The sequence below is a fragment of the Phaethon aethereus genome, assembly GCF_964289735.1.
Source record: "Phaethon aethereus genome assembly, chromosome: 3".
In the NCBI taxonomy this organism is placed as follows: domain Eukaryota; kingdom Metazoa; phylum Chordata; class Aves; order Phaethontiformes; family Phaethontidae; genus Phaethon; species Phaethon aethereus.
The window spans coordinates 33,347,106-33,374,199 of NC_138576.1; the positions used below are offsets into that span (position 1 = coordinate 33,347,106).

Genomic DNA, 27,094 nt, shown 5'->3' on the forward strand with positions numbered 1-27,094 from the left:
TTGTTACTTGGTTACTAAAAGAGTCCAAGAGATTTGTCACAGAATCCAGAAAGCACTCCCAGGTTACCTTCAAGTTTTTACAACAGTAGCAGAGGGATCAATCTGTCCATGCAAGTGTATGCCCAAAAGTGAAAGGATCTTGCCGTGCTATAATTAGTATAATGACTGATAAATATCCAGTGGCAACACATTGGTCATAGATAATAAAGGGCTGATTACTGAGCCCTGGGGATGCCTCAAGTCTGACTCTACATGGATGATTAAAAGTTGTCTGCAGGATGTTAAATCTATTCGAAGCATTCAAGTATAATACAAGTAATTCCCAGACATGTTTCAAGAGCAGAAAGCAAAATTTCATGGTTTGTAATATCAAATGTTTCAGTAAACTCTTGGGAAAGGGGAAGGGATGTCGATGCCACAGTTTGCCAGCAGGCCATTTTTCATTCCCTAGCTGCTAGGAGAGACTTGAAAGCAAGCTTGAAATATTCTTCGCCAGCTTTGTTCCAGTTGAGCACAACCCAAGTAGCAACCTCATGCATGAAAACTTTAATGAAAATTGGGGAATTTGAAATTAATTTGTGTTACAAACCCCCCCATATTTCCTAGCCCTGGGGATTAAAGAAAAGGGTGGTTGGTGGGGTTTTTTTAAAGGATTTTTTCTTTTTTACTTTTCAGAACACAGCTAATTGCTGCAATCTTAAAGTACAATTTCAACTGCAACATCTGTGATAGTGAGAGAAGGAAAATATGTGTGTATTATTTAAAGAATATTAAGTCTATAAATAATAAAAAAAAAAAGCTGTTCCAGACAGGCTCTATGAAGTGATTATTCTTAATAAGTACCCCTGCTTTGTTTGTTCTTGGGAGAATGTTTTTAAAGGCATATTTTTCTTGGGCATTCCTTGATTTCTATTTAAATAATTTATACATTGAAAACTAACTAAAATATTGGACCTATGACTGTATTTTATCACATGGACTTTATGCCCATAGTGAATTTTGATACTGGAATCAGCTCAAGCAGTTGTGACAATTTAGAGCACATTTGCCCCAGGGTATGTTCAGTCTCCCTCAGCGTGTCATTGATCTACAGACAAGGGGGAGAACTAGCTTCCTCACAATGTGATTCATAACAGGCAATGCAGTGGACAGAAATACAAGTACATCAGACAATAGGAAATATTAAAGAAGGGTACCTGAAATATTTTTCTTCTTCAGTGTTGGGTACCTAATTAGAAATAGACATGGAGAATTAGACATCTCCATGAAGATGTAATTCAATACTTTCCCGTTGTAGATGACATCTACATGTTTATGGACAATTGGCTTGTTGCTTTCATTGAGGAGGATCAGTAAGCCACCCATCTATTATATGATGGGTTGGTGATTTATATGATAGCCTTTTATATGATTAATTATATTATGTCTTACAAGAGCATTTGCTTTTGAAGCTATAATTCTACCTTCATTTTCCTCCTGAATGCCTGGAGCTTTATACCACCTCTTCCATCTCAGAGAAGACAGCTTTAACCACAACCCTATTCACTATTGTTGAAGTTGAATCATTCTGAAGAAAGGAATGAAATTTCATGGGAGTAAAGGGATCAAATTAAAGAAAGCCTGTTTCTGTAGACAAATTGATTTCCAAGAGAACAGGAGAGGAACATTTTGGATTCTGGGCATATTTGCATCATGTTTGCATTCTGGATATCTTCTGCGTCAGCAATTTTGAGATAGCCTTGAAAGCAGGCCACAGCCCAAGATTGTTCCATATTGCAAGAAAGGGATCTACCTTTGTTTCCACAGACAATCATCGTCTACTTTACTTACTGGTTCCATAATTCTTGCGTTCTGTCTGTGGCTCATTTCAGCCTGAAATACACGTAGTACTTTAATGTCTGGAGCTTTGCTTGCAGCCTGGTGTTGCAAGGCTCGCCATCCTGGCAGATGAGATACGGGCAGCTCAGTCCCCTCACACAACAGAAACCTGAGAAGTTTCTCTCCCCTTCATAATAAACATATCAACCAGGATCCATCCCAGCCAAAAAGCTTTAGGTCTGCGACAGCAAGCTGAGGGTGCTAAGCACTCTCCGAGCACTCTCAGGTGGCTAAACCAGAGATGCCTAGTATCTACATTGCATCCCACCATATTTTAGCAGAGAAAAAAGGGAAATTTTCTGATCCTCATCTCACCTCCCTTAGGAAAGCAGTTATTTTCACAGAATTGCAGAACCATTAAGGTTTAGAAAAGACCTTTAAGATCATTAAGTCCAACCATTTTCTACTAATGCTGAAGCTATCACTTGTATTGCTTGGAGGTGGGATCATGATGGAGCCCTGTGTTTATGGACCAGCATTCAGGACAGAAGTGTAAAACATGAGTGACAGAGAAGATTCTTCTTAGATGAAGAAAAAGAAACCCTAGTACTAATAATACAATTTTTTATGTTACTCTGGAGTCAGCTTATGAAATAAGATGCTGTGGGAAATGATCTTTGTGCTGCTAGTATGCACATCAAAGCTGTTTCATCAGCCCAGGGTGACAGCACTCTTTCTTGCTGCCTGGCCAAGATTTCAAAGAAAGTATGAAAGAGTCAAACAGAACTTGGATGTTTCCTGTGAGATAGGAGAGAAGCTATAATTAATATAATTAGTTAATGGACATTTGTAAGATATTCTTGCAATACCATAGGAAAAGACATCTCAAGGTCCTTCCCTGTTCAATGTATTGTACTAATTCAGAGTACATTCACTCACTGTACTAGATAATACAGTTTTTCCCAAAGCTGGTTAATAAGTTTCACAGCCTCTTCAGAAAGGTGCTGAAACTTTTGATTGCCCTCAGTGGATTGAGACAAAAGTAAGAAAGAATTTTCATTAAGGGCCCCTATCATTAGATATGTCCCCTATCCGTATGTACTTGAATTATGGTATGGCACCTTGACATCAGGGAGCAGAAGGAATGGGCAGCTCCACAAGAGAAGGTGAGCTGGGAGCTGAGGCTGACAGCAAGACCTCAGATGAAAGGTGCAGTCCCACAATATGCAAACAAGAGCAGAACAGGTCCAGGGTCAGCCACAGCCCACTGATCACCAGACAGCCTGTAGTGATACGGCAGGTCTGAGATCAGGCTGGGAAGTCGTGAGCAAGACAAGGTCAGGACTGGCATTGTGCAAGGCCAAGAACAGCATAACTACAGCATAGCACAGACATGACCCAGGGCAGGGCCCTGAGCTTAAAAGTAACCCTTGAGCCAAAGGGTGAAGCCTGTGTGCATGGAGGTCCCAGCTTTTCACACCTTTTTTCATATGGCATAGGTGTTTTCACAGCAGGCAAATAAAAAGTTACACAGATCTGGCAGATCAAAATTGGGCCTGAACACAGGAAGCCAAGCCTCTGGGAAGGGGTGGGAAAAGAGGTTGCAGAGGAGGATTATGGAGAAAGGTGGTTACAGACTCATCAGGATAATCAGAGCCTGTTGGTGAAATCAGGGCCCTGACACTTGATAAGAAAACACAACTTTTATAAAAGATGTCCTTTCTAACTGCCATTCGCTTTGGCTTTGTTTTTTTAATTGTTTATACATAATAACTTACAATATTAAGACATACTTTCTTTGGTCCACAAAGTTTCTATTTAACCCAACGGAAGTTGTATGCACAGATCAATGATAATAAAAAAACATAATGTTTTTTGCAGAATTGTAAAATGTTCATTATAGGGCCTTATCCACCTCCTGGGAGGTGATATGGCTTTGTCAACTCTAAATAACTTCACAGAGAACATTGTGCCTCACAGGGGGCCATTGTGTAAGAAACTCAGGGGTTGGATCACTGACCCACTTCATGACTCAGTTTAACAGTCTGAGTTTAACTCTGTGGGGGAAAGAACTTTGTTGATATTGCTTCAGCTATTTATTAGTTCTTTTTAAAAATATCATTGGTTTCCAATATGTTGAATACAGTGCTTAACAGGGGTACTTTTCCCCAGGAAATCAATTTCTGCAATATTATTGTGTCCCTGTAAAGAACAACAAAACACTGAAAAAGTCATCAAAACTATTTCTTATTATCATTGATTTGGCTATGATATGCTTTATAACTTGGGTTTTTACAGTATGTCAACTAATTAGCTTCACAAATTACTAAGAAAATTCCACTGCTTCCAATTGACTGTTATGAACACATAAAATAGTTTCTGCATCATCTAAAAATGAAATATGACCTTTTAAATGTTTTAACTTTACTTCCCTTTTTTTGTGAGTCATGATACTTTGGTTTATGTTCTATATTATGTTCCTGTTGAAGCACTATTCAGGCACTTAAGATAAACCAAATGCTTAAAAATGTGTTCCATTGGATTGTAAAGTATGTATTCAGATTATAATAAGTGTTTCATATAAGCATAGAGATTAAGTCTCTTCACTGGCATATGGGGAGTCTGTCCACCCCAGAGATTAGGCAGTTTCACTTTTTCTGTCTTGAGCCTAAATGCCACAGTAATTTCAACTCCCAAATTAGGCAGTTTTAGTATACCCCTGAGTCAATTACACAGAGCCAACATTTCAAAGTCAGGCTAAGTGGCTGTACAAATGTATCCTTCTTCCTCTCCCCCAGCACATATACAGACACACATATGACCTTGCACATACACAAGCTGCAGACCTGCTCCAAAGCCATCAAAACCAGCTGAAACTCTTCTGCTTGTGTCAGCTGGCTTCGGATCTTACATTTGCATTTGCATAACAGTTCTGCTCGATTCTGAAATCTCATAGGTCACATTGGTACAAATCCTGAAACAAGCATAACACAATTAAAAAAAACCCAACTCATCCAGCTTTCTACGCCATGCTGATAACCTGCCAAGCATTTACTTTGCTTCCTTCCCAATTTTGTGCTCAAATGTACACGATGAAGTACAGTCCTATTACAGTCTTCGGTAGCGGAAGGCATTTCAGCATTTTCAGGAATGTTCAGCAAATGCAGCTCCCTTTAGAAGAAATCACTGGCTTGTAGCATGTAGTGAAGGAGGTGAACTCAAGATATCACTTACCCTGGCCTTTCACCCATTCCCAACAGACTGTTCTGTAACCTGCTCTTAAAAACTTGAGATTATGGAGATAGATTCCACAGCTCTCCAAAGCAGAATGATCAAGGATTTACTGTCCCTACAGCTGGGAAGTTTCCTCTAGTAGCCTCTGCTTCAGTCTAAGATCAATACTTTTTTTTCCCTGTCTCTGGTGGAAAAGGAGAACAGAACAGTACTTTCTCTTCCTGGCAACCTCTTATATATAAGGAAACTGTTGTCATGTTCCCTCTTAGATTTTCTTTTTCCTCAGTTAAATATACGGTTCTTACAGACTTTCTCATCAATCATGTTTTCTGGATCTTTGATCCTCTTTCTTACTCTCTTCTGTACTCTCTCCAATTGCTTTGCTTTTTCAACAAACATTGTATGTTAAATTGGACATTGCCTTGATGCCTGGTTTCAGTAAAATGGGAGGACTAAACTATCAAAATACTCTCTAGACACAGATGTATTTCTTTTTTCACTTGACTTGCACAGGAAGTGGAATATTTAATATCTTATATTTCTTAGGACACTAAGCAGAATAGAAGATACTAAGTCTAAACATGACATCACAGACTTTGTCAACAATATACAACCAAATGCCAGGTGTTTAGCTAGGTCTGCTTTGGCATCATAATATCCCAGTAACCCAGTTCAGGCTGCCCCTGGCTGACCTTCAAAAGTTAATTTCTTTTGCATATCCTCCAACAGTCCCGTAGTAGTTTGCTATTTTTCCTATTAGTCTTGAATTAAAATGTCTACTACCTTGTGACACAGAAGAGAAGGTGGGAAGCAATAGATCTTTTCTTAGCATTAAATATTTAGAATATGTTAGAGGAAGTGAGCACAAAAATGATCTTGCTTTCATATGTTACAGCGTTGACTCTAAGCTGACGACAGTGGTTGAGAAATGTGATCAAACAATGTTTTAGTGACCTATTAATCTAATAAGATTCCAGAGGAGCTGCAGAGATGAAAGATTAGCTGGAAAGAGGAGCAATAGTGGTTGATTGTGAATACAAAATGAAATACTGTATGTGGCTGTAACTTCATAGCTTGAGTCATAAAAAATATACATTCTGCTGCATGAGCTTTACATTTCATTCCCTTGGGAGGTAGTGAGGAATTTGCTTTTCCAAAAGAAAGCTTTGGTAATTTTACATACTGTTTCTTCTTTTATGCAACCTCCTTTCATTTACCCAAAAGAAAAAAGGAACAGTTAAAACAATGATTCTAGTCCTCCAGCATATAAAGCATGCTGTGCATTCATGGAAGGACCTGAAACTGGTAAAACAAAAAATGTAGGAGTGACAACATAGCTGGAGGCCTCTTCCCTTCATTAATATAATGACTTATTTGTCATGGAAAACAGTGCTTACAGTACCTGCATGCGCGGCAGTGTTTGATGTGTTACCTAATGGACACAGAGGCAACATATCCAGAAACACATTCACAAAAACGTAATGTGACCTTTGTAGTTCCTGGCAGCAATTTCATGGGGAATCTGTAAACATGAGTACAGATAAGGAAGCAGACTTGTATGCTGTCTACATTAGCAAATACTCAGATACATTTTTATATAAATTCTATGATGCTATCCAGAGGAGTAGCAACCTACAACCAGGTTGCTATTGTTGTTTGCATTTCAACTGTCAAAACCACAGTTTTATATACATGGTAGCATTAGAACCAGATTCTTCAATGATTTACATATGTAAAGACAGGACTATCTACATGTATAATATTGCATACACAACTGTGTGAATGCTCAGAATCTCAGTTGTATGAACAATGATGTCTCTTGTATACCAAGAACAAAAATACTCTGTAAAAAATTTACTCTCAAGAAGAAAACACAAGATTCAATGGTAGACTGTTTTTTGAAGCACTGATGAAGTCTAATGTTGCAGCTGTTTAAGTTTTTACATTTATCTCTAAAGTAATTTTTAAAAAGTTGATTAAAAGTCTACATCATTTTATGTTTAAATCAGAAATTAAGTGTTTTGAGGAAAATGTGCCGACAAAAACACCTGTCTTCCATAATTTAAGATAACTTCCTAGTCACATAGTTTCATTACTTTTTCCAATTAACTTTCAAAAATTCTCTTTATTATTTGTTTTTCTGCTGGAAGAAATCTATTAAAGATTATATTGGCTCCAAATAAAAAAGGCACATAACTCTATAACCTATTCTAGAAATTATTTTACCTTGTGGAGAAGAAAGTTTGCTGCATGTTTTCTCTGTGGTTTTCACATTTTTTTTTTTTTTAGTGGTCCTGATGATTTTTAAAATTGTTTTGGGGGCGGAAATCAAATATGTTAAGATGTTGCCTTTACTAATGAAAATACTAAAGTCAGGTGCATTCACAGCTTTTAAAAATATTTCCTACTGTAGTAGATGAATCACTAAGTCTTTCTGCAACATAAGCTTGTAATGCAGTTACAAACCAAAATTGATATCAAACCCATTTATCATAAAAACCTAAATATTTATTCTTCATATCCAAGACAATTTTCCCTCATGTTCTTATCCCATTCCTCAGTTTTGCCATCACACTTTTTATATACCACAGTTGCTACAAGCCTGACCAAAACATATATTAACATCATGGAGGTGGTGCTGGATTTGCCCTTCATTCATGGAGCAGAAGCTCCCATGCATCCTTGTTAAATAAGGGTAAAATATTTGAAAACCTGTTAATTTGTAGGGGGAGGTACATAAACATGCTGAACACAAAAATCACAAAGATGTTTTGGGAAAGTTTACAGAATGATTAATTAAAGTGCCATCTGCCTTGTACAGACATAAAAGAATTTGTTGGACAGAATATGCACAGAGGCATTATGCAATAAGCTTCCCCTTTTCCTGACACCCAGCTCAAGTACTGCGCTGCTTTTTTGCTCCGGGCTGCTCCCATATCCTAGCCACTCCAGTATCCTGGCCATAGTCCTTCTTGAGCCGCATCCCCATCCTTGGATCCCCAGCAATGCCCTGTCACCAAGTCCTACCTTTCAGGCCACACTTCTCACTTGTACACCAGGGGTACCACAAAGGCAGCTGCATCAATAATATTTTCTCTCAAATCTAAGTGTCCATTTTTCTAGTAGTTACTTCCGCGGAACTCTCTCCAGTTGAACGGTTTCACATGAGCAGTGAAACATTTCATGAATTTCACATGGTTTCACTCACGGAAGAACTATGGTATGCAGGTGGAAAGTACTGCAGCATGATTTCCCTTGCAATCTGCTGACTTCTGCCAGGACTTGTACTGGGATTTCTCACAATAAACGTACGTTTCCCAATGACATTGAATAGTAATGACTGACAATTAAGTGGGACAATGTTAGCATGAACTTTGCTTAACAAAGAAACATTTTTTTGCAACTACTAGCAAATATTTAATTGCTTATTGATGTTGTCAACAAATAAATAAAGGGGAATCTTTTCCTGGATATTCAGCACAAGCCATACTTACGACCTTATATAGGTACTCCGTACTTCAAGTGACTTCTCTTAGGAACTGTAGTATTTGAAAAACATCAAGCCAAGTAGTTCTAGAACATGGAAATGACAAGATGTGTTATCAGTCATTTTTCTTTTAGAAATTGTAAGGGAGGTGTTGATAAGGGGAAAGAATTTCACTACATGTACAGGGGACCTTTAAAACATGTTTTGATAGAGAAGTATGTTCCTGTGATGATGATTATTATTATTATTATTTGCATTTGAATTGGAACTGATTCCTAATTCTGCTAAGTGTTGCAAAAAGTTATTCAGTTAACATAAATCTGTTTACATTTTTTATTCGATGTAGTATGAGTTTATTAATGAATAATAATTTATATTTTAATATAAATTATACTGACACTACAATAAATTATTTGAATGAGTAATTAATACAAGAAGAAGGATATTACATAGCCTAAGCTACAATGTATTATGCGTACCCTGTACATTTTTAAAAGATTATTATGATTTAAAGGACAGAAGGATCTGCTCTGATTGTCTAGTACAGCAGCATAGAATTTTACCATCTGGAATATGCGACCAGTGATCCTTCCTTACTTTAAAGACCTATTTTGAGACTTCATGGATATTATGTGATACTGAGGTGGAAATGGTGGCGATTTCACAAGAAAGTTGAACATACAATTACCTTTGAGTGTATGAGTAAATCTACTGAAATCACTGGCATATGAAGTTATAGACATATTTAAATATTATGTTGAACCATGGTCTTAGAGAAGCAATGGATTATGGCATTTCTAAATGCCATTTCCTACATTAAAAATCTGAATTTTTAAATAATTTTGTCACAGAGAAAGTTATTCCAGGGTTAAAATTGCCAAAGTTAAAAGCAAACCAAACTTTGAGGGAAATTTGTTCAGTAGAAGTGGAATTAATTCTGTTTAAAATCTATTAATTCTGATTTTTTTTTAAATATTTAAGTAAGTTCACAATTGGAAGTTTGTGAATCTTAGAGCTATGGAGCAGTAACATATTTGCAGTTTTAAAGCAAGTGAAAGAATATTTTTCCAAAGCAGACATTTTTTTAACAAGTCATCAAGAATTAAAGTACTAGTACTAGTATTGTTATAAAACTTTAACAGGAATCTGTATGAAATTCCAGTTTGCATTGTACTACATACTGCTATTAATTAACATATCACTGAAAATGAAGGATAGCTTAATTCAACAAATCTGCAATCATTTTAATTAATTTTAATGTGAGATGGCCTGAAAGATAAAAAGACACTAGACATTAAAACACAACCATAAGAAAAGTTGCATCTGAGGTCACTGTTTCTGTGTTTCTGACCTTGAGTGTTTTATTTCTTCTTTTTTCCACAAGTGCTGACATCTTTGCATGAATTTGTATCATATGACTTTTAGAAAAGTTAGACTCTTTAAAGCATTTACTAGTACTATTTTCATATGCATCCACCTGTAAAACTAGATATCTTACTCATTGAAATCATAGGGAAAAAAGATCAATAAAAACTTTCTAAAGTAAGCTAAAAATGGTTTTCTGTTCCTATGAAATAGCTCCTCCGTGCATTTTCTTTAAAATGTCATGACTTCAAAGTTTGATAGCTGACAGCCCTGCAGGGTTAGAAGCAAGGTCTGTGTGTCCAATTGGAAAGCTGAGAATTTTTCCCTTTACAGGTTATTGCCTTTAGCCCTGCAGGACTACTAGGTATTGGACTTAAAAGCAGTGACATTTTTAAATACAGAATAGATGTCTCTGGTTTGGGATTAAAACTTGACCATTCTAAGGGTCAGGAGGTATAATTTTACATTATTTAGATAAAGGCTACATTGTGAAGAAGCAAATGTTTTTTTAAGTGCTTAACAGCTAAGATGATGCACAGAATAAAAAGTGTGAAGCTATCATTAGGGCAAATCTAAAAGTAGACCTTATGTATTGTATCAAAATCAGATGAGATACAGTAACAAATATCACCATTGCAACACCTGTTACCTATGTCTACAATATATATATACAAACATACATATTCTATCTGTCTTGATAGAATACTATGAAATATTTCAGGGTGTGAGTACACTTGTAAAATCCCAATTCTACACTCTAAAATTAAGGAAATAAGAATTTTTTTCTCATATGACATAAAATATTAATGTAAAGCAAAAAATATTTAATTCAGTTCAATGTCCACTTATGTGATGCCAAGAAATTCAATCTGTAAATTTAGGCTGTCATTGTACCTCAACATTACATTGAGGCTCAGCTAATATACTGCTGTCTCAATGATTAAATTGAATGGAAAACCTTTAAACCAGGAATAATAGTTAAAGATAGATAGATAGATAGATAGATAGATAGATAGATAGATAGATAGATAGATAGATAGATAGATATAAAATCTATATAAAGATTAGTCTAGCCCCAGCATCCTACCTGCCACAGTGGCTGTTAACAGATGCCTAGAAGGTATCTGTTGTGCCTTTAAAGGTCCGTTGTAACCCAAACTATTCTAATTCTAAGAGTGCTTAAGAACAAGGTACTCATAAAGTAGAAATTCCCCTGGTATGCCTTCCAAATTCCAACAGGTTTATGATATACAATCAAATTTTTTATCTTTGTGTGCTGTAGCCTTAAAAGATTTTTTTTGTCTGTGAATTTATCTAACCACTCTTTCAGTTTGCATAATCTTCTGTCATTTATAGCCTCCTGTGGCAATGACTTCCAGTTTAACTACTCCCTGTGAGAAAAAACATCTCCTATTGTTTGTTTTGAATATACAGCCTAATAGTTTCATTTAATGTCCTTAGAGCTTACATTACAAGGAGTAACAAACAATCATTTCTGGTCCATTTCCACTATGGCACTTTTACAGACCTTTATCAGACCTCCCTTGACCTCCACTTATCCAGACTGGAGGGACTTACCTTATGGAAGCTGTCCCATATCTTCTGTCACCTCGTCCCCTTTCCCTACAGCTTTCCTAGTTCCACTAGGTCTGTTTGAGTTAAGAAAACATCAGAACTGCATACTGCATTCAAAATTTGGTCATACCATAGACTTTTTTAGAGTGGCATAGTCATATTTTGTGTTTTGTTATTTCCAAACCCCTGCCAAAAACTAATATAACTGAAGAACACATCATGCACTTGACATGCTCTAGCGTATTTGAATTAAAATATACACATAAGTTCCTCCAATGCATAGTCTATAGAAAGGTGTTTGCTTGTATGTAATTTTAGATATCATTTAGCTGTCTGAGAGATCAAAATATAGTGCCAGGTTCTGATGTGAGTTATACTGAGGATACTCCATTGAAGTTGACAGGTCCGATCAATATACAGCATGCACTGACATGAAGGGAATTCATGACATTCCCTGAATACTATATATTCACAGACAATGATTGCAATTGCACTCATCATTATGTAATTTCTAGGAGATATATTCTAGCTAATAAGCTTCATGTACTAAGTAGTCTGTATATAATTCAGATTGAGTAGTGTAATCTAAATTAATTGTATTCTTTATTTATTGCACTTTTAAAACATCAAGTAGTGTGAGAACATAATAGTATGCAAATTACTTCAAAATGTAAGAAGATGCTGTAGCAGTTTCTAGTTGTGACGCTATGTCTGACTGAAGGGAAAGGCATTTCAGATTTGGAGTTTTAAAATAAATCATGCCACATCTGTGTGACATATCACAGACAGACAGACAGCTTGTGGTATGACTTTCATGCCAATGAGAGTTGATTCCATTCTGCAAAAACTGCAACATGAACTGAATAATGTTACTGTATATGTTTTAGATATGTATACTTTCAATATTCTATGTAATACCATGTTCTAAGCATAAAAAATTGTGTATAAGACCTCCATATAGAGGAAATAAATATAGCACTGTATTTGGTTGCATTGTCTTTTGAGCCTAGAAGTAATTTACCTTCAGATTTTTATTTTGGCCTTGAGTCCTAAGAGTGTCTCTTAATTTTCCCACGCCTCATGTTGAGATTCAGGATGACTCTGTCCATCTCTGTTTTAAGGCTTTCAGCTGAAAGGTGTTATGTAATGTGGGTAGACCATTAGTGTATTAAAACTGATTATTTTGGGAGACTTTTTTCAGTCCTTTTCTACCATACCTGAAGGCTGAAGGGAACACACCAACTTCACCAGTCCATGAAGACAAGCCCATTATTACAATCCCTGTACCTGCAGAGCATCAGGAATTCTTCTTGTGGTGTATCCCACAAAGAAGCCACACACAAACAAAAAGTATTCTCAGGAGATGGAAGAAAGTGGATAGGCTAGTAAATTTTTCTAATTTGTTCAGATGGGCTTTTTTTGGCATCTAGTTAAGGCACATACTCCCCAACATCTCCTCTATCCCCCTTTTTTTTTTTTTCCAGACTGTGAAATAAAAGCACTTATCCAATCTCTTAACCAATTTATAGTTTTTAATGCCAACAGTCACATTTGTCTAAACACACAGTCTAGCTGAAATGGATTTACCAGAGGAGTAAGAGGAGTTAAACCCTGTGTTGCCACTGTCATAGAAGTTAGTTCTGTGAATTACAGAGTTTTCAATGTACAGCTTACATCCATCAGCTTCAGCAACATCTGAGTTATTTAGTTTTGGTTTTTAATCAGATCATAAACAACACTGTAAGAAAGCTTTGCATTTAGCTATATTGCATTACATTTGCTACTAGCTAGGCACATACAAAGTCACTGTATCTCCACTGCTTGCACAGATTTGTTGCATTGCTCCATTTTAATAAGGTCTGTCATTATATGAGATAGCCAGATACCCACCACCATAGGTATCTCAATCCTTAATGGGCTTTGTCAGACCTCCTTTCCAGTCACTACACAACTCTGGAGAATCCTAAATCTGGAGTTTCTTATGCGTTTTATGTTAAGCTGCTTGGCCACCAAGTCTTCATTCTAATATGCTCAGAAGAACCTCAGCATTAGCTCTCATCAAGAAATGTGAACAGGTCATCTCTATGCCATTCTTGACTGTGGCCTTGACTTAGAAATGAATTGGCTGGCTGCTACATAAAACATGGACAGCACATGCATGAAGACCTATAGTGTAGTTTTTTGTCAATACTTCAATGGTTAGAAAATTCACCCAGGGCAGGACAGATTTACCCAAGGTGAGGTCTCATCTGTGCTTGCAAAATTCAGAAACTTTTCAGGAGGAATGACTTGGTCTCCAGGCTATAAGACATTTTGGAATAAGGAAGCTTCTCTAATTAGCTCTGTTCACCATTAGTCCTATTCTTTCATATTATAACTAAATATTGATTGTCTAAAGGGAAAAATTGTTCACTTTTACAATCTGTAGTTCAGGTTTTCGCTGAAGAAAGATATCCAAGAGAAGATGTTAAGCACTAGTTGCTACAAACCACTTGTCACCTCAAACTGGCTAATTACTATGTGTCTGATCACAGCCAAGGACCCGTAGCAAGCTGTATGCCTTTGTCCTACTGAGATATTTGTATCAAATGTGTTTTTAATGTGCAGACTGATAACCAATAAAAGATTTGGTGCAGGTTCAATCAGGGTGCGCTCTGACTCACCAAAGTGAGAATAAGGAGATAAGCATTACTCTTACTGAAGCAGTTGTTAATTAGCCAGTCAGGTACAGAAGATAACATCTGATCTAACAAAGAGACATCTCTAAGGAAGAAAAAAAATTACTTCTTTTAATTAAGAGAGATGGCCAGATTATCTCCCAAATAAGAAAGAAATCAATCCATTTGAGGAAAAACAGATTAGATCTGTTTAGACTCCTCTGGAGGACTTACAAAAGAGGATTGGTTATAAAAAGCAATTGTCTTATGCAAGGAAAAGGACATAACCTGAGGCCTAACATATATAGAAAATAGAACTCTTTATAAACTGAATGTTTAGGAAATCTTGCAGAAAAACAGCTGGATAAATGGGGATACGTGCTGCTTGAAATAATCCCAGTGTCAGTAGAGTAAATGTCAGTTTTATTTTATTTATTTGTTTGTGACTTTTAAAAACATTTGTAACCATGTCCTTCTCTCTCTCTTTCCTTCCTTCCTTCCTTCCTTCCTTCCTTCCTTCCTTCCTTCCTTCCTTCCTTCCTTCCTTCCTTCCTTCCTTCCTTCCTTCCTTCCTTCCTTCCTTCCTTCCTTCCTTCCTTCCTTCCTTCCTTCCTTCCTTCCTTCCTTCCTTCCTTTCTTCCTCTCAACCTGGCCTGAGTTACATTTGTTTTCAAAGTGTAAGCAGACAGGAAAAAGTCTATTTCTTTCTATAAAATCGTACACTAAGAACTTAGCTCCAGTTCCCATATCTCCACAGCATGTTTTTAAGAGAAACAGAGTTGTAGGATACACAGTAGGATTGTGAAGGAGCAGCATGGAGCATGTCCAGAGGAGGGCCACAAAAATTGTCAGAGGGATGGAACAACTCTCCTATGAGGCCAGGCTGAGAGAGTTGGGGTTGTTCAGCCTGGAGATGAGAAGGCTCTGGGGAGACCTTACTGCAGCCTTCCAGTACCTCAAGGGGGCTTAGAAGAAAGATGGAGACAGACTTTTTGGCAGGGCATGTAACAGTAGGACAAGCAGTAATGGTTTTAAGCTGAAAGAGGGTAGATCCAGACTAGATCTAAGGAAGAAATTTTTCACAAGGAGGGTGGTGAAACACTGGAAGATGTTGCCCAGAGAGGTGGTAGATGCCCCATCCCTGGAAACATTCAAGATCAAGTTGGAGGGAGCTCTGGAGCAACCTGATCTAGTTCAATATGTCCCTGCTCATTGTGAGGGGTTGGACTAGATCACCTTTAAATGTCCCTTCCAACCCAAACTGTTCTGTGATCACAAGAACTAAGGACAGAGAAGCTGATAATCAGAACGGTTCTTAGTCATGCAGCTAAGATATGAAGGAACATGTATGAAACCTGTTGATCTTCAGAGAACATGTAGCACTGATGTTTGACTGCTCAATCCGCTGAATAAGTAATACTAAGTGGAGAAGGAACTGGAATGCAGGTGCCAATCCCTGTCTTTCTGCAGCATGGTTACAAAGTCTGTGCTTTGCCTCCCCTTCTGGCGCAATGCATAGCTCTGTTCACTGAGTATCTGCTTCAACAAGAAAGGGTGAGAGTACCCTCACATCAGAATATACTGTAGTCTAGACTTAGGTCATCTGATGCAAAATTTCTATTCAACGCCCCTTACGCAGAGAAAGAAGTCGAAATTTACCTCTTCTATGTCACAGCCCCTGAATTGTTAGACAAAATGGGACTCTCCACTGGACATCTTTGATGTGAAACCTAACTTCACAAGTCTATGGGGCCTGATGGGATCCACCCAAGAGTACTGAGGGAGCTGGCGGAAGAGCTTGCCAAGCCACTCTCCATCATTTATCAGCAGTCCTGGTTAACAGGGGAGGTCCCAGAAGACTGGAGGCTTGCCAATGTGACACCCATCTACAAGAAGGGCCAGGAGGAGGATCCGGGGAACTACTGGCCTGTCAGCCTGACCTCGGTACCGGGGAAGATTATGGAGTGGTTCATCTTGAGGGTGCTCCCACGGCATGTGAAGGACAACCAAGGGATGAGGCCCAGCCAGCATGGGTTCATGAAAGGCAGGTCCTACTTGACCAACCTAATCTCCTTCTATGACCAGGTGACCCACCTAGTGGATGAGGGAAAGGCTGTGGATGTTGTCTACCTGGACTTTAGTAAAGCCTTTGACAGAACTGGCTGGATGGTCGAGCCCAGAGAGTTGTGGTGAATGGCAATAAATCCAGCTGGCAGCTGGTCACAAGTGGCATTTCCCAGGGCTCAGTTCTGGGGCCGGTCTTGTTCAATATCTTTATTGATGATCTGGATGAGGGGATCGAGTGCTCCCTCAGGAAGTCTATAGATAACACCAAGTTGGGTGGGAGTGTTGATCTTGGACTTGATGATCTTGAAGGTCCTTTCCAACCTTAGTGATTCTGTGATCTGCTGAAGAGTAGGAGGGCTCTGCAGAGGGATCTGGACAGGCTGGATCAATGGGCTGAGATCAACTGTATGAGGTTTAATAAGGTCAAGTGCCGGATCCTGCACTTTGGTCACAACAACCCCATGCAATGCTACAGGTTTGGGGAAGACTGGATGGAAAGCCTCCCAGCGGAAAAGGACCCAGGTGTGCTAATTGACAACTGTCTGAACATGAGCCAGCAGTGTGCCCAGATGGCCAAGAAGGCCAACAGCATCCTGGCCTGTATCAGACATACTGTGGCCAGCAGGAGCAGGGAAATGATTGTGCCCCTGTACTTGGCACTGGTGAGGCTGCACCTCAAATACTGTGTTCAGTTTTGGGCCCCTCACTACAAGAAGGACATTGAAGTGTTAGAACATGTCCAAAGAAAGGCAACAAAGCTGGTGAGGGGTCTGGAGAAGAAGTCTTAGGAGCAGCTGAGGGAACTGGGGTTGTTCAGTCTGGAGAAGAGGAGGCTGAGGGGTGACCTCATCACTCTCCACAACTACCTGAAAGGGGTTTGTGGTGAGGTGGGTGTTGGTCTCTTCTCCCAAGTAACTAGTGATAGAATGAGATGAAATGGACTCAAGTTGTGTCAGGGGACATTTAGAGTAGATATTAGGAAAAATTTCTTCACTGAGAGAGTGATCAAGCATTGGAACAGGCTGCCCATGGAGGTGGTAGAGTCACCATCACTGGAGGTATTCAAAAAACATGTGGACATGGCACTTCAGGACATGGTTTAGTGGGCATGGTGGTGTTGGGCTGATAGTTGGACTTGATGATCTTAAACGTCTTTTCTAACCTTAATGATTCTGTGAGTGATTCTGTGATTCATATTTTGAAACATGTAAACATAGAGGTCCAAAAGAGAGCTCTGCTCTCTTTTGCATCACCAGAGCAATGAGCAGCATTTCAGTGCCTGACCCCTTAACGTGTTGCTTCCACCATTCTCATTTTGTGGCTCAGCTTTCTTCCTACCTTTTGTTTGGCATCTCTGGAACCGAGTTCAAAGCACAATCTGAAGAGGCTGGATATGTACTGTTTTTAGTTTTGTCTGGACATTCAGTCTAGAATAGCATAGGATGTTGTAACAGTAACCATGATGGAAGCCCAGCCTCTCTTTTTCGCCTCATCAATTCCCTTTCACACTTGTTCCTCTCCCTGCTGGTCATAGCTGGCCTTGAAACTTGAACTAACAATACTGTGCTTTATTGCTAATCTTGTCATTTGGAAGAAACATTAACAACAGCTACAACCCTGATATAACCTTTGACATTTTCGACTTCCAGGATAAACTTCTGAGCCCCTAATATTTTCAAGCCCCTAGTGATACACAATTTGCAAGGAATCGTTTACTAAGAGTCCCTGTGAATAATAGTACAGTGTGAAAGATTTCGCAGTTTGATCATTGGTAAAAGACTATATGGCAATGTTTCCGTAGATCACCATAAACCTAGACAAATATTTATACAGTCTGAACAAATGAATATGAAAGATTTTACTGAGTTTGTGAGGAGTGAAAGCTAATTAAATATTTGTGGAAGTCTATCTTTTTTTTCTATTAAGTATCTGATAAAGTTATCCTATAAAATTAACTTACTTGAAACTGAGCAATTTTATACATATACAAAATGCTAAACTCACTACTTTACACTTTGAGAATATACATTTTAACATAGCAAGTCTCTATATGACTTTGCTCCAAGAAACCAAATGTGTCATACAGCAACTAACATCATTATCAGAGTATATCTCCCCTTCACACTGCACAAACTTAGCAAAACTATATTGAAATGAAAGGCAGAATTAGAGTACAGACTGATACTCAGTAGATGAGACCTCATCGGGAAGGAAGGGACATAGCAATGCGCTGTAGAATTTGTAGTAGAATTGACCAGTTTGCATCAATTATTGTTTTTATGAAAACAAGAAACATCCCTCTGTTGCTTCCTGTAGTTTCTAGGAAATCATCATCTTGGGACAAGAGATCCTGGAAGGGAAGTGTGGCCTCTTGTGTGCTCCATTCATTCTGGAGGTCCATAGGGAAAGAAGTATAGTTCTCATAAATCTTCAGCAGATACCTACATCCTTTGACAGTGTGTACATAGCAGGAATGCCCAGTACTTACTCCTGTGCTACTTTCTCTGAGAGCATCTACAGGGTCAGACAGAAATGAAGCTATGGAAAGCGATTGGTTTCCCTCATTCTTTTTGATCAGCAATAATCATCCTCTTAGGAGATTTTCTCTATAATCTTAGGAAAGGGGGGATAATGCTTTTGATCAAATGTCCATCCATTAGGCTGTTTAAAATACAGAAATAGAGCTGAATGACTGTAGTTTTTCTGATGTTGTTCAAAAACATGAATGGATCCTGTAACTCCAATAGTGATAAATTTGTATTATGGCAGTAGTTCAGAGCACCAGTAATCAAGAATTCTGCAGTAGGAGGCAGGAAACTTCTAGTATTCATCTCATCCAATTTTTGTACATTATTAGGAAGTTAATGTAACAATGTATGCTTATAACTACAGTAGTTCTGTTATACAACCTATTTTTTAAGGGTTTAATATCTCATCTGTTTTAAATCACATTGGAATAAAACTTGGTTTCCAGCTCAGAGGTGCATTTTTAAAATAAAAATAATATTCAAATAAGATTTATTTTGATATAAAGATCAGCAAGAAAATTAAATTTTCAAGGTTTTGTACTTTCTTTGGCAAAAAAAAAATTCACAACTATGTCATTGAGGAAAAATAAACAATTCCGTGTCTGAATTGGAAAAGTAGTCTTATTCTTTAGGAAAATGAGCTCCCCACAGTATTCTGGTTGGAGATCCAATTGCAGGATATTCATCACCCAACTTTTTCTTCTGATGTCACACAAATTCAGTCATCATTTTGGGGACATTGTGGTATCTTAGACATGTAGTCACAAGGCAGTTATTTTTGTCCATTATATTTCCTTTCACTTCTGTGATTTCATGCATTAGTTTTTCTCAATTATGCAAGGGGAAAAAAAGCCCTAAGTCATAATGACATAATGTTAATCATATTTACAATTTCAGGGTAAACAATACCTACAAAAAACCTACAGTTTTATGTGTGACATTTTTAAGCAAAGTGTGTTTGCATCCAGCGTTTCTCTGAGTGTTTTTTTTTCTTTTTCTTTGCTTTTTTTTTACTTTAGGAAAAACTGTGGAGATAAACCAGATGTTGCCATATACTACTGGTAGGGGTACGATTGATCACAGTAGAAATTATGCATACTAAGAGTTAGGTCATGTCTCAGACATATGGACGTACACAACTAAAAGGAGACTCCTGCAGCTGAGCCTTTCCTATGGCTTCCCTGGGATTTTAAGTCCAGGTGTAAAGAAGTAAGCAGGTGTTGGAAGGACTTTATCTTCACTAACGTGCCAGGCAGCACATCTGAACAGGCACAGTGATGTACATAATCTGCTACTCATAAGGGCCATAAGCTTATTTCCTGTGTTTTACTAGGCTAAAAAATTCTTACGTCTGCATTTTCCCTGTGCTTCTCGTCATTATATATCATCCTTTACTGAGAATAGAGTTCTAGGGTAGGAATACCAAAGTCTGTCTTAAAGGAAAAACAGCATATAGTTGAACAGAAAAATATATATGTATAGCCAAGATGTTAACTCTTCATCACAATGATCAAAATGCAGGTAACTGTTTGGATCACTAGTTGCCAGAATGGAAAAAATAGTTAACAGTATTGTTAACTTCCTTTTTCTCTGTCTCACAGTATTTACCTCCAGAAAAAATCTTTAATTTGAAAAAAATTCTTCAAAATACACTTACAAGGTAGACAGTGTACATTATGAGGTAAAGTTCTTTACTAAGTGGTTTTGACAGCAGTGTCAAAAGCTGATTTTTGTTCATCAATGTGTTAAAGTAGACAAAATAATGTAATTAGTAAGACATGTATGTTATTAATTTTAACAAAATATGTCAATAGTAAGTGGTAAACTGTGTCATGAGACCAAGAAAAATACCAAAAAATAAAGGTTGCTAGCATATCAAATGTGGCTTAATCATCAGTCTGTGTCAGATTGGCAGTTGTTTTCGCTAATAAATCTTTTATTCTGCAAAACTGCTCCTATCTTATAAAATACCTTTCCGTTTCAGTATCTGAGATAGTCATACCATTGTTTTCAGTAGTGAGCATCACTTATGTATCATGAAATATTTTATAATAGATTATTAAAGAGTAAAAATCACATTATTTCTTCTATATCATATACAATTACAATACTTTTCTGTACATCATTTAGTCATCATTTTCATTGCACAATATATTCCCAGTTCTTGATTAGAACTAAGAAGTTTACATTAAACTCTGAAAGGATTTTGAAAAGACACTCCAGTATTCCTCTAACTGTAAGACTACTCTGAAAAGGACACACTCATAGGCAAATGTTGGAGCTGAAGTTTTTTTCATGCTTATGCCATATTAGCTATAGATCCATGGGCTCAAATTACATCCCACTTAGACTTTTCCCCCTACTTACTTGCTTCCCCTACTTTTTCCCCTGCCTCAGCTGCAGGATGACACAGATCTGCAATGGTGAATCTATGCTTCTTGGGAATTCCTTTGCTTGTATCGCGGGAATACTGCCAGGCTCATTAAATCATCTCTAGCTCAGTGGAACCGTACAAAATTGCCAATAACGGGCATGAACCTGCATCTATATTTGCTATGTATTTTCAATTTGATAATTTTCCTTGATATAAATAGAACATGTGTTAATAGTACCTGTCAGTCTTTTATAGCTTTCTGCATAACAAGAAAGATCCACAGGAACAATATGCCCTCTTGCATATTCATCTGATAACCCTAAACATTAAACACATAGTCAAAGAAAATCACACCAGAAAGGAATTAAACTCCCAAATACGGGATAGATTCTGATTGGCTCCAAAGAGTTGCATTATAAGAGGGACAGATCATAGATGGAGGACTTCATAAAAAGCATAGCATTGAGATGTACTAAATATGATACAACTGCTTTAGCTCCATATTTCCATTCCTTATTTACTTCATAACTAAAACCAAATACTGGCTTTATGTCAGCAAGTCAAAACGTCCAGCGTCTCTGAGTGAGTTAGTAATCATACATTTACTGTTCTGCAGGCATAAGCATCATGCAACAAATTGCAGTTACACTTTTATTCTGGATTCTGCTCATTATTCCATCTCCTTCATGGACTTAGTATAACATTCTGCACAGCTTCTCTCAGCCATCATTTCACCAGGCTACAAATATATTTATTAATGAGGATTTTTTTTTTCTTAACTGCATTGGTTAGGAAAGAGATATAGATCTTATTTAATCACTGAATTTTAATCTGTTACGTATTGAAATGTAATACTGCTAGGCAAGAAATTGAAGTGTATTACTGAAAAAATGAACAATGAAATGTAAAATGTGTCCATATTAGACTGATTCTGCTCCTGCTGTGTCAATGGATGTCTTACCGTTAAATTCAATTAGAGTATTTTCCTCATTTCAGAGCACTTTTGGGAATTCCGTTAAAATTTTCAGTAGTATTCAAGAAATCTTGCAAAATATATAGTGTGTTTGTAATACCTGGTGATATAGCACAACAGTGAACTGCTCAGCTAGTGTATGACTGGAATTTCATATTTGCATGGGTGACTTACTTAACAGAAGTAAGTCATCTAAACCTAGTGGACTGCCCATGATTTATACTAATTTAAATATAATTGTAATTGTAAGAGCCATTTTGTTTTAAATTCAAATGGCCTCTGTCATTGTCTAGAGTTTATAATTAGAACTTGTCTAACTCTCTGCATTGGACACCATCTGCAAGGATTTAGCGCTAGCTGTATGTATTGTGCATCCAATGCTTTTCAGCATAGGGTGAATTCAGTATATTAAATCATATTCTCAGGATGAATAATATGATCCTTTTGTTTTAAAACATGCCAATTTCTCTTAAGCTATCATTCTTTAATATTTAATCAGCACAGATAAATGCATTTCATTTGGCCTTAACTATGTGTCACAATAAGATAAGAGACAGGAAAGCTAATAAAATAAATCGGTTAAATTATCCAGAAGATAATACTTCAGAATTTAGAGTATGTAACTATATTTTTCAAAGTGGATGTTGATTTAGCCTGTGGCTCTCTGAAAGGCACAGTTTGTGAAGGAAAGCTAATAGACAGCTTTAGTGGCTTGAAGAATTGGTGATTTTCTCTCAATTGTTTCCCTTAGTTGCTGTTTGGTTTGTTTATTACAGGATACTGTTCTGAAGGCAGTGTGTAAGGATTACATCCGGTGTGTGTTCAAAAACTAGCAGCGCAAAATGGGCTGGGGTGAACTGCACTCCAAGAGCAGGCTTGGGATAACAAATTGCCTTTGCATGAGGACCCTGGCATATAGAATCACTCACAAAGGTGGTTTGTTGAGGTAGAAGAGGCGAAACAAGGGTGATCACAGGGACTGGAAATTATTATTCCCCCACCTTGTTTCTTCCACCTTCGTTTTTCTTTTTTCAAGTCATTTAGCGACCTGAGGTGAAATGGACAGGAATTGACAGCGTGCACGCTGCTGCTGGCAGCAGAGTCACTGCAGTTGCTCCCTGGTCATGAAAGGAGGGGAAAAAGAAGAAAGAAACCCAATTGTTGTTCTCTAAACATACCATACGTAAAGATAATAGGCTTGCTTTAGTTGAAACCAACCCCTTTTTCCTATAGAAATTTCCACCCCCCCGCAGTTCAGGAATAGAGAGAGGTGATTTTTTGTCTCTTCCTCTCCCTCTCCTTGCCCTCACAAAGAAAATGTGGGTTGATACCATTTTTATTGTTCTTCTGGGGTGGGCTTCAGACCTCGTATTAGCATATTGAATCTCTAATTGAATTCGGGGGCCGTGTTAATCATCTTGTGTTTAGGGGTGGTTGGTGAAAGGTGCCAGCAAATGATTGCTTTGGCTTGGGGTTAGCGTGGTGCTGCCACCCCAAGAAAAAGCAATCGAGAAGGGGGAGGGAGCTAGGGAAAGGCGAGTTGACTGAGTGATATCTGGAGGGCGAACTCGTGTCTCTTTGGTGATGTTGTGCGCTGCTGTACTGAAATCCACCCCTCTGCTGGAGCTAAGGCAAGAGTTGGAGGCATCTGATGCTGCCGTTTCCAGGGTGAAATTTCTAAGGCTGATGACTAAAAACAACAACCAAAACCCGAAAAATCCTCAGCAAAAATAGCCGTCGGAACAGAAGATCCGGCATCTCCCAGTCCAACTGGCATAACCCAGACAGACGTTTGAGAACCATCTGCCTTTAAACTAGCCACACACACACACACACGGGGTTGGGGGTGGGGGTGGGGGGCGGGATGGAGGCACTACAACTACCGACCACCACCACATTTTTTACAAAAGGGCCAGAAAGAGAGCCGGTAGGAAAAGAAAAAGGAACAAAACAAACAAACAAACAAAGAGACAGAGGGAGAGAGAAAAAGCCTCCCCCTCTTCCCCCGATGAGTTTTTCGCAGTGCTCTGGTGAGGCTCGGAGGTGGCTGGCAGCGCAGGGGGCGGCTGCTGCCGCGGCTGGCGGGGCTCCGCGCAGCGCAGCGCGCCGGGCTGTCAGCACCGCCGCGCCGGACAGCTCCGCGCCGCCCCGCGCCGCCGCGCGCCGCCCCGCGCCGCTCCCCGCTCCCCGCCCGGCCGCGCCGCCGGGGCCGGTCCTGCCCCACAACAAGTACCTCTCTGCTGTCCGGGAACTACACTACACTCTCCTCGCGATTAAACTGCATTGTGTCCTCACGGAACTGGCCGTCAGGCGTAATTATCCCGATTTTTTTTTTTATTCCCCCCCCCCCTTCTCTCTCCTTTGCAGGAACGACTCTTTGGGAACCTGGTCCACCCAGGGATGTAAAACTGTGCTTACCGATGCATCCCATACGAAATGCTTATGTGATCGTCTCTCTACCTTCGCCATTTTGGCTCAGCAACCTAGAGAAATAGTAAGTAACAAAGGGGGGGGGGGAATCCAGTTTTAATGCAAAAGGTAATAGCGGGGGGGCTGCGGGGGGGGGGGGCGCTGGTCGAGCTTTCCTCTCAGGTATATTTCAGGCATTGCATTGAGGAATTGTTTAATATTGCAGGTAGGCAAATGTTAGTCTCCTGGTGTCTACAGTGTCTCAGAGAAATGAATTCCAGATTCTGTGATATAACTAAATGCTAGTGAAATTTGCATGATTTTGAACTCTGAATTTTCCACAGAAAGCCTTCTAATTGTGATGCAAATGTGTTGAAAACTTTTGTATTGAACAATTATCAACTTAACAAGCTTTTTAAAGGTTGCAAGCCTTTCCAGGGGAATGTACAAGGCTTTATTACTGCTCTTGGTAGGAAAACCCTAGATACTGTAGTTAAACAGATTGCAGATCTGCATTGGACATTTTCAGCACAGATTTTCTATGTAGACTCTTGACATGATGTAAAAAAAATAATCAAGTTTTCGTGAGAAAGAGAGGACATTAAGTGTATAAGCAGACACTCCCAGTACTAATGAATGCAAAAATAAATAAATATTTGCAAAGTTATCCTGCTAAGGCATAATTTCATTTTCATGGTTTTGGAAAGCGTATGATCAGACTCTTTTTAATAGAAAAGTACATCAGTTTGTAACAAAGTGGCTCAAATAAAATGTTACTTTCTGCCTGAGATCTGGCCTAAAAGTACATCAGTCTTATCTCTTATTTGGGTGACAAAAGAGATCTTGATAAAATGTAACTTACAATACAACCCCATGGCTTTAAAAAAGCATTCTGATAAACCAGGCACAGTATCCTTTCAAACTTTAGACCTAATTTTTTTCCATTTGCATTAGCAAATGCCATGTCTATTTTGGAACATGAGCACTTACACACATGGAGGAAGAAAACATACCTGATATATGACAATAATAGTTTCTTTTACAACAGGGAAAGCTGGTTTGCTTTCAAGGTCATTTATTTATTTTCATTTTTTATTAATACACAGAGTACAAATTAAATAATTTTAAATTTCCAGCTTCTTTACAGAAAGCTTATGATATTGTTGCCATAGATATCTTGCCATTCCTTCTAGACAATCAGAGGCCCAAGGAAATTAAGCGTGTGAGAATAGTGGATTGAAGTTGAAGTTATTAGAAGTCAGAAAGTTTGGTAATTCTGCAACAAACATGAACCAAATTCTGTGACAAAATACTGTATGATCTTTTATATACTGCAGTGAAACCAAGCTGTTTGTTTAATACACAATCCTAAATATTGTTGTTTCTCAAGAGAAATACATATTTTAACTAATTTTAACTAGGGAGGAGTTGAAATTTGTGCTAATGTCATAGTCTCCTATTACATTGTAGTATTGCTACTTTATTTTTCAAAATATCATGCAGGTATTATTAAGCATTTCAAAGCTTAAAGGCCTCTGAGGAATGTATCAATAATTAAACATATCTCAGAATTATGTATGGATCAGTTTTGGAATTAAGTTGATTTCTGCTTCATAAGTAATATTGGTGAAGCTATCTGTGATAGCATGGCTGCTTTTATAATTTTGCGCTTTTTTTTTTTGGTTTTTTGACGTGTTAATTTAATTTCTGGAGGATGGTTTTGTTCATGATTATCTGTTGTAACTTACAGATCATGGAATCATCTGGTACACCCTCAGTGACCTTAATAGTAGGCAGTGGTCTTTCATGCTTGGCCTTGATCACCTTAGCAGTTGTCTATGCAGCGCTATGGAGGTATGTAATGGATTGACAAATCTGAATGTGACTACATAGTTATATTTAGTTGAATTAAAATTTAAAGAGACCATTAAATGCAACATTTATTATTTGGAAAAGAAAAAAAAAGCAAAATGTAGTCCATGTTTTGACCCCCAAATTTGTTGATGTGATTGATTAGTTTTACTCTCTTGGCCTGCTGGTGATGGTTTAGCCCACTCTTCTCTGTCTTCTCTTCAGTGAGAAAGGTATTGCTCTTTCAGTGGAGTATCCATAGTGCTAATAATAAACATTTTACAGGGTTCTTCTATATGATGTATTTCATGTGAGGCTTCTGGCTTATACCTTGGAATGCTTTTCCTCCATTTACATTTAAAACCAAAAATTCTATGTGATAAAAATTACATATCGAAGTGCCACATGATATATTGCAGATTTAAGGAGGTTCAATCAACTGATTTTGAGCTTATTCACTTCTGTTATAAGTTTCAATTTCAGTATAAGTCTCTCAATTTGAGACTACAAAATGAAGTAGTCTCAAATAGTGTGGTGATACATTCCAGTAACAGACTTTCTTTCTATCCTGAGTTTTCTATATTAAAATATTAGATTGAATCAAAAGTGCAATAGATATTTCTGGATAAAATTAATCTGAGAAGTTATGAGAAATAGCATGATGTGTTACTGTAGAAAAAAGAGAAAAGAGGAAAAGTCACGCAATTATAATTCTTTTTAAGTGAACATGAGTTCTCATTTAACTTCTTTCTATAA

The 27,094-nt window shown here is 38.0% G+C and overlaps 1 protein-coding gene across 1 annotated transcript in view; it reads left to right on the forward strand.

Moving 5' to 3' along the window:
- The window catches only part of ADGRB3 (adhesion G protein-coupled receptor B3), a gene marked incomplete at its 5' end in the record, with an annotated part of 485,010 nt that overhangs the window by 353,513 nt on the left and 104,403 nt on the right, over positions 1–27,094 (forward strand). Inside the window, 2 exons of the mRNA XM_081997317.1 lie at positions 24,446–24,572; positions 26,238–26,341. Of these exons, the coding sequence (XP_081853443.1) occupies positions 24,446–24,572; positions 26,238–26,341 (231 nt within the window). The remainder of the gene's footprint in view (positions 1–24,445; positions 24,573–26,237; positions 26,342–27,094) is intronic.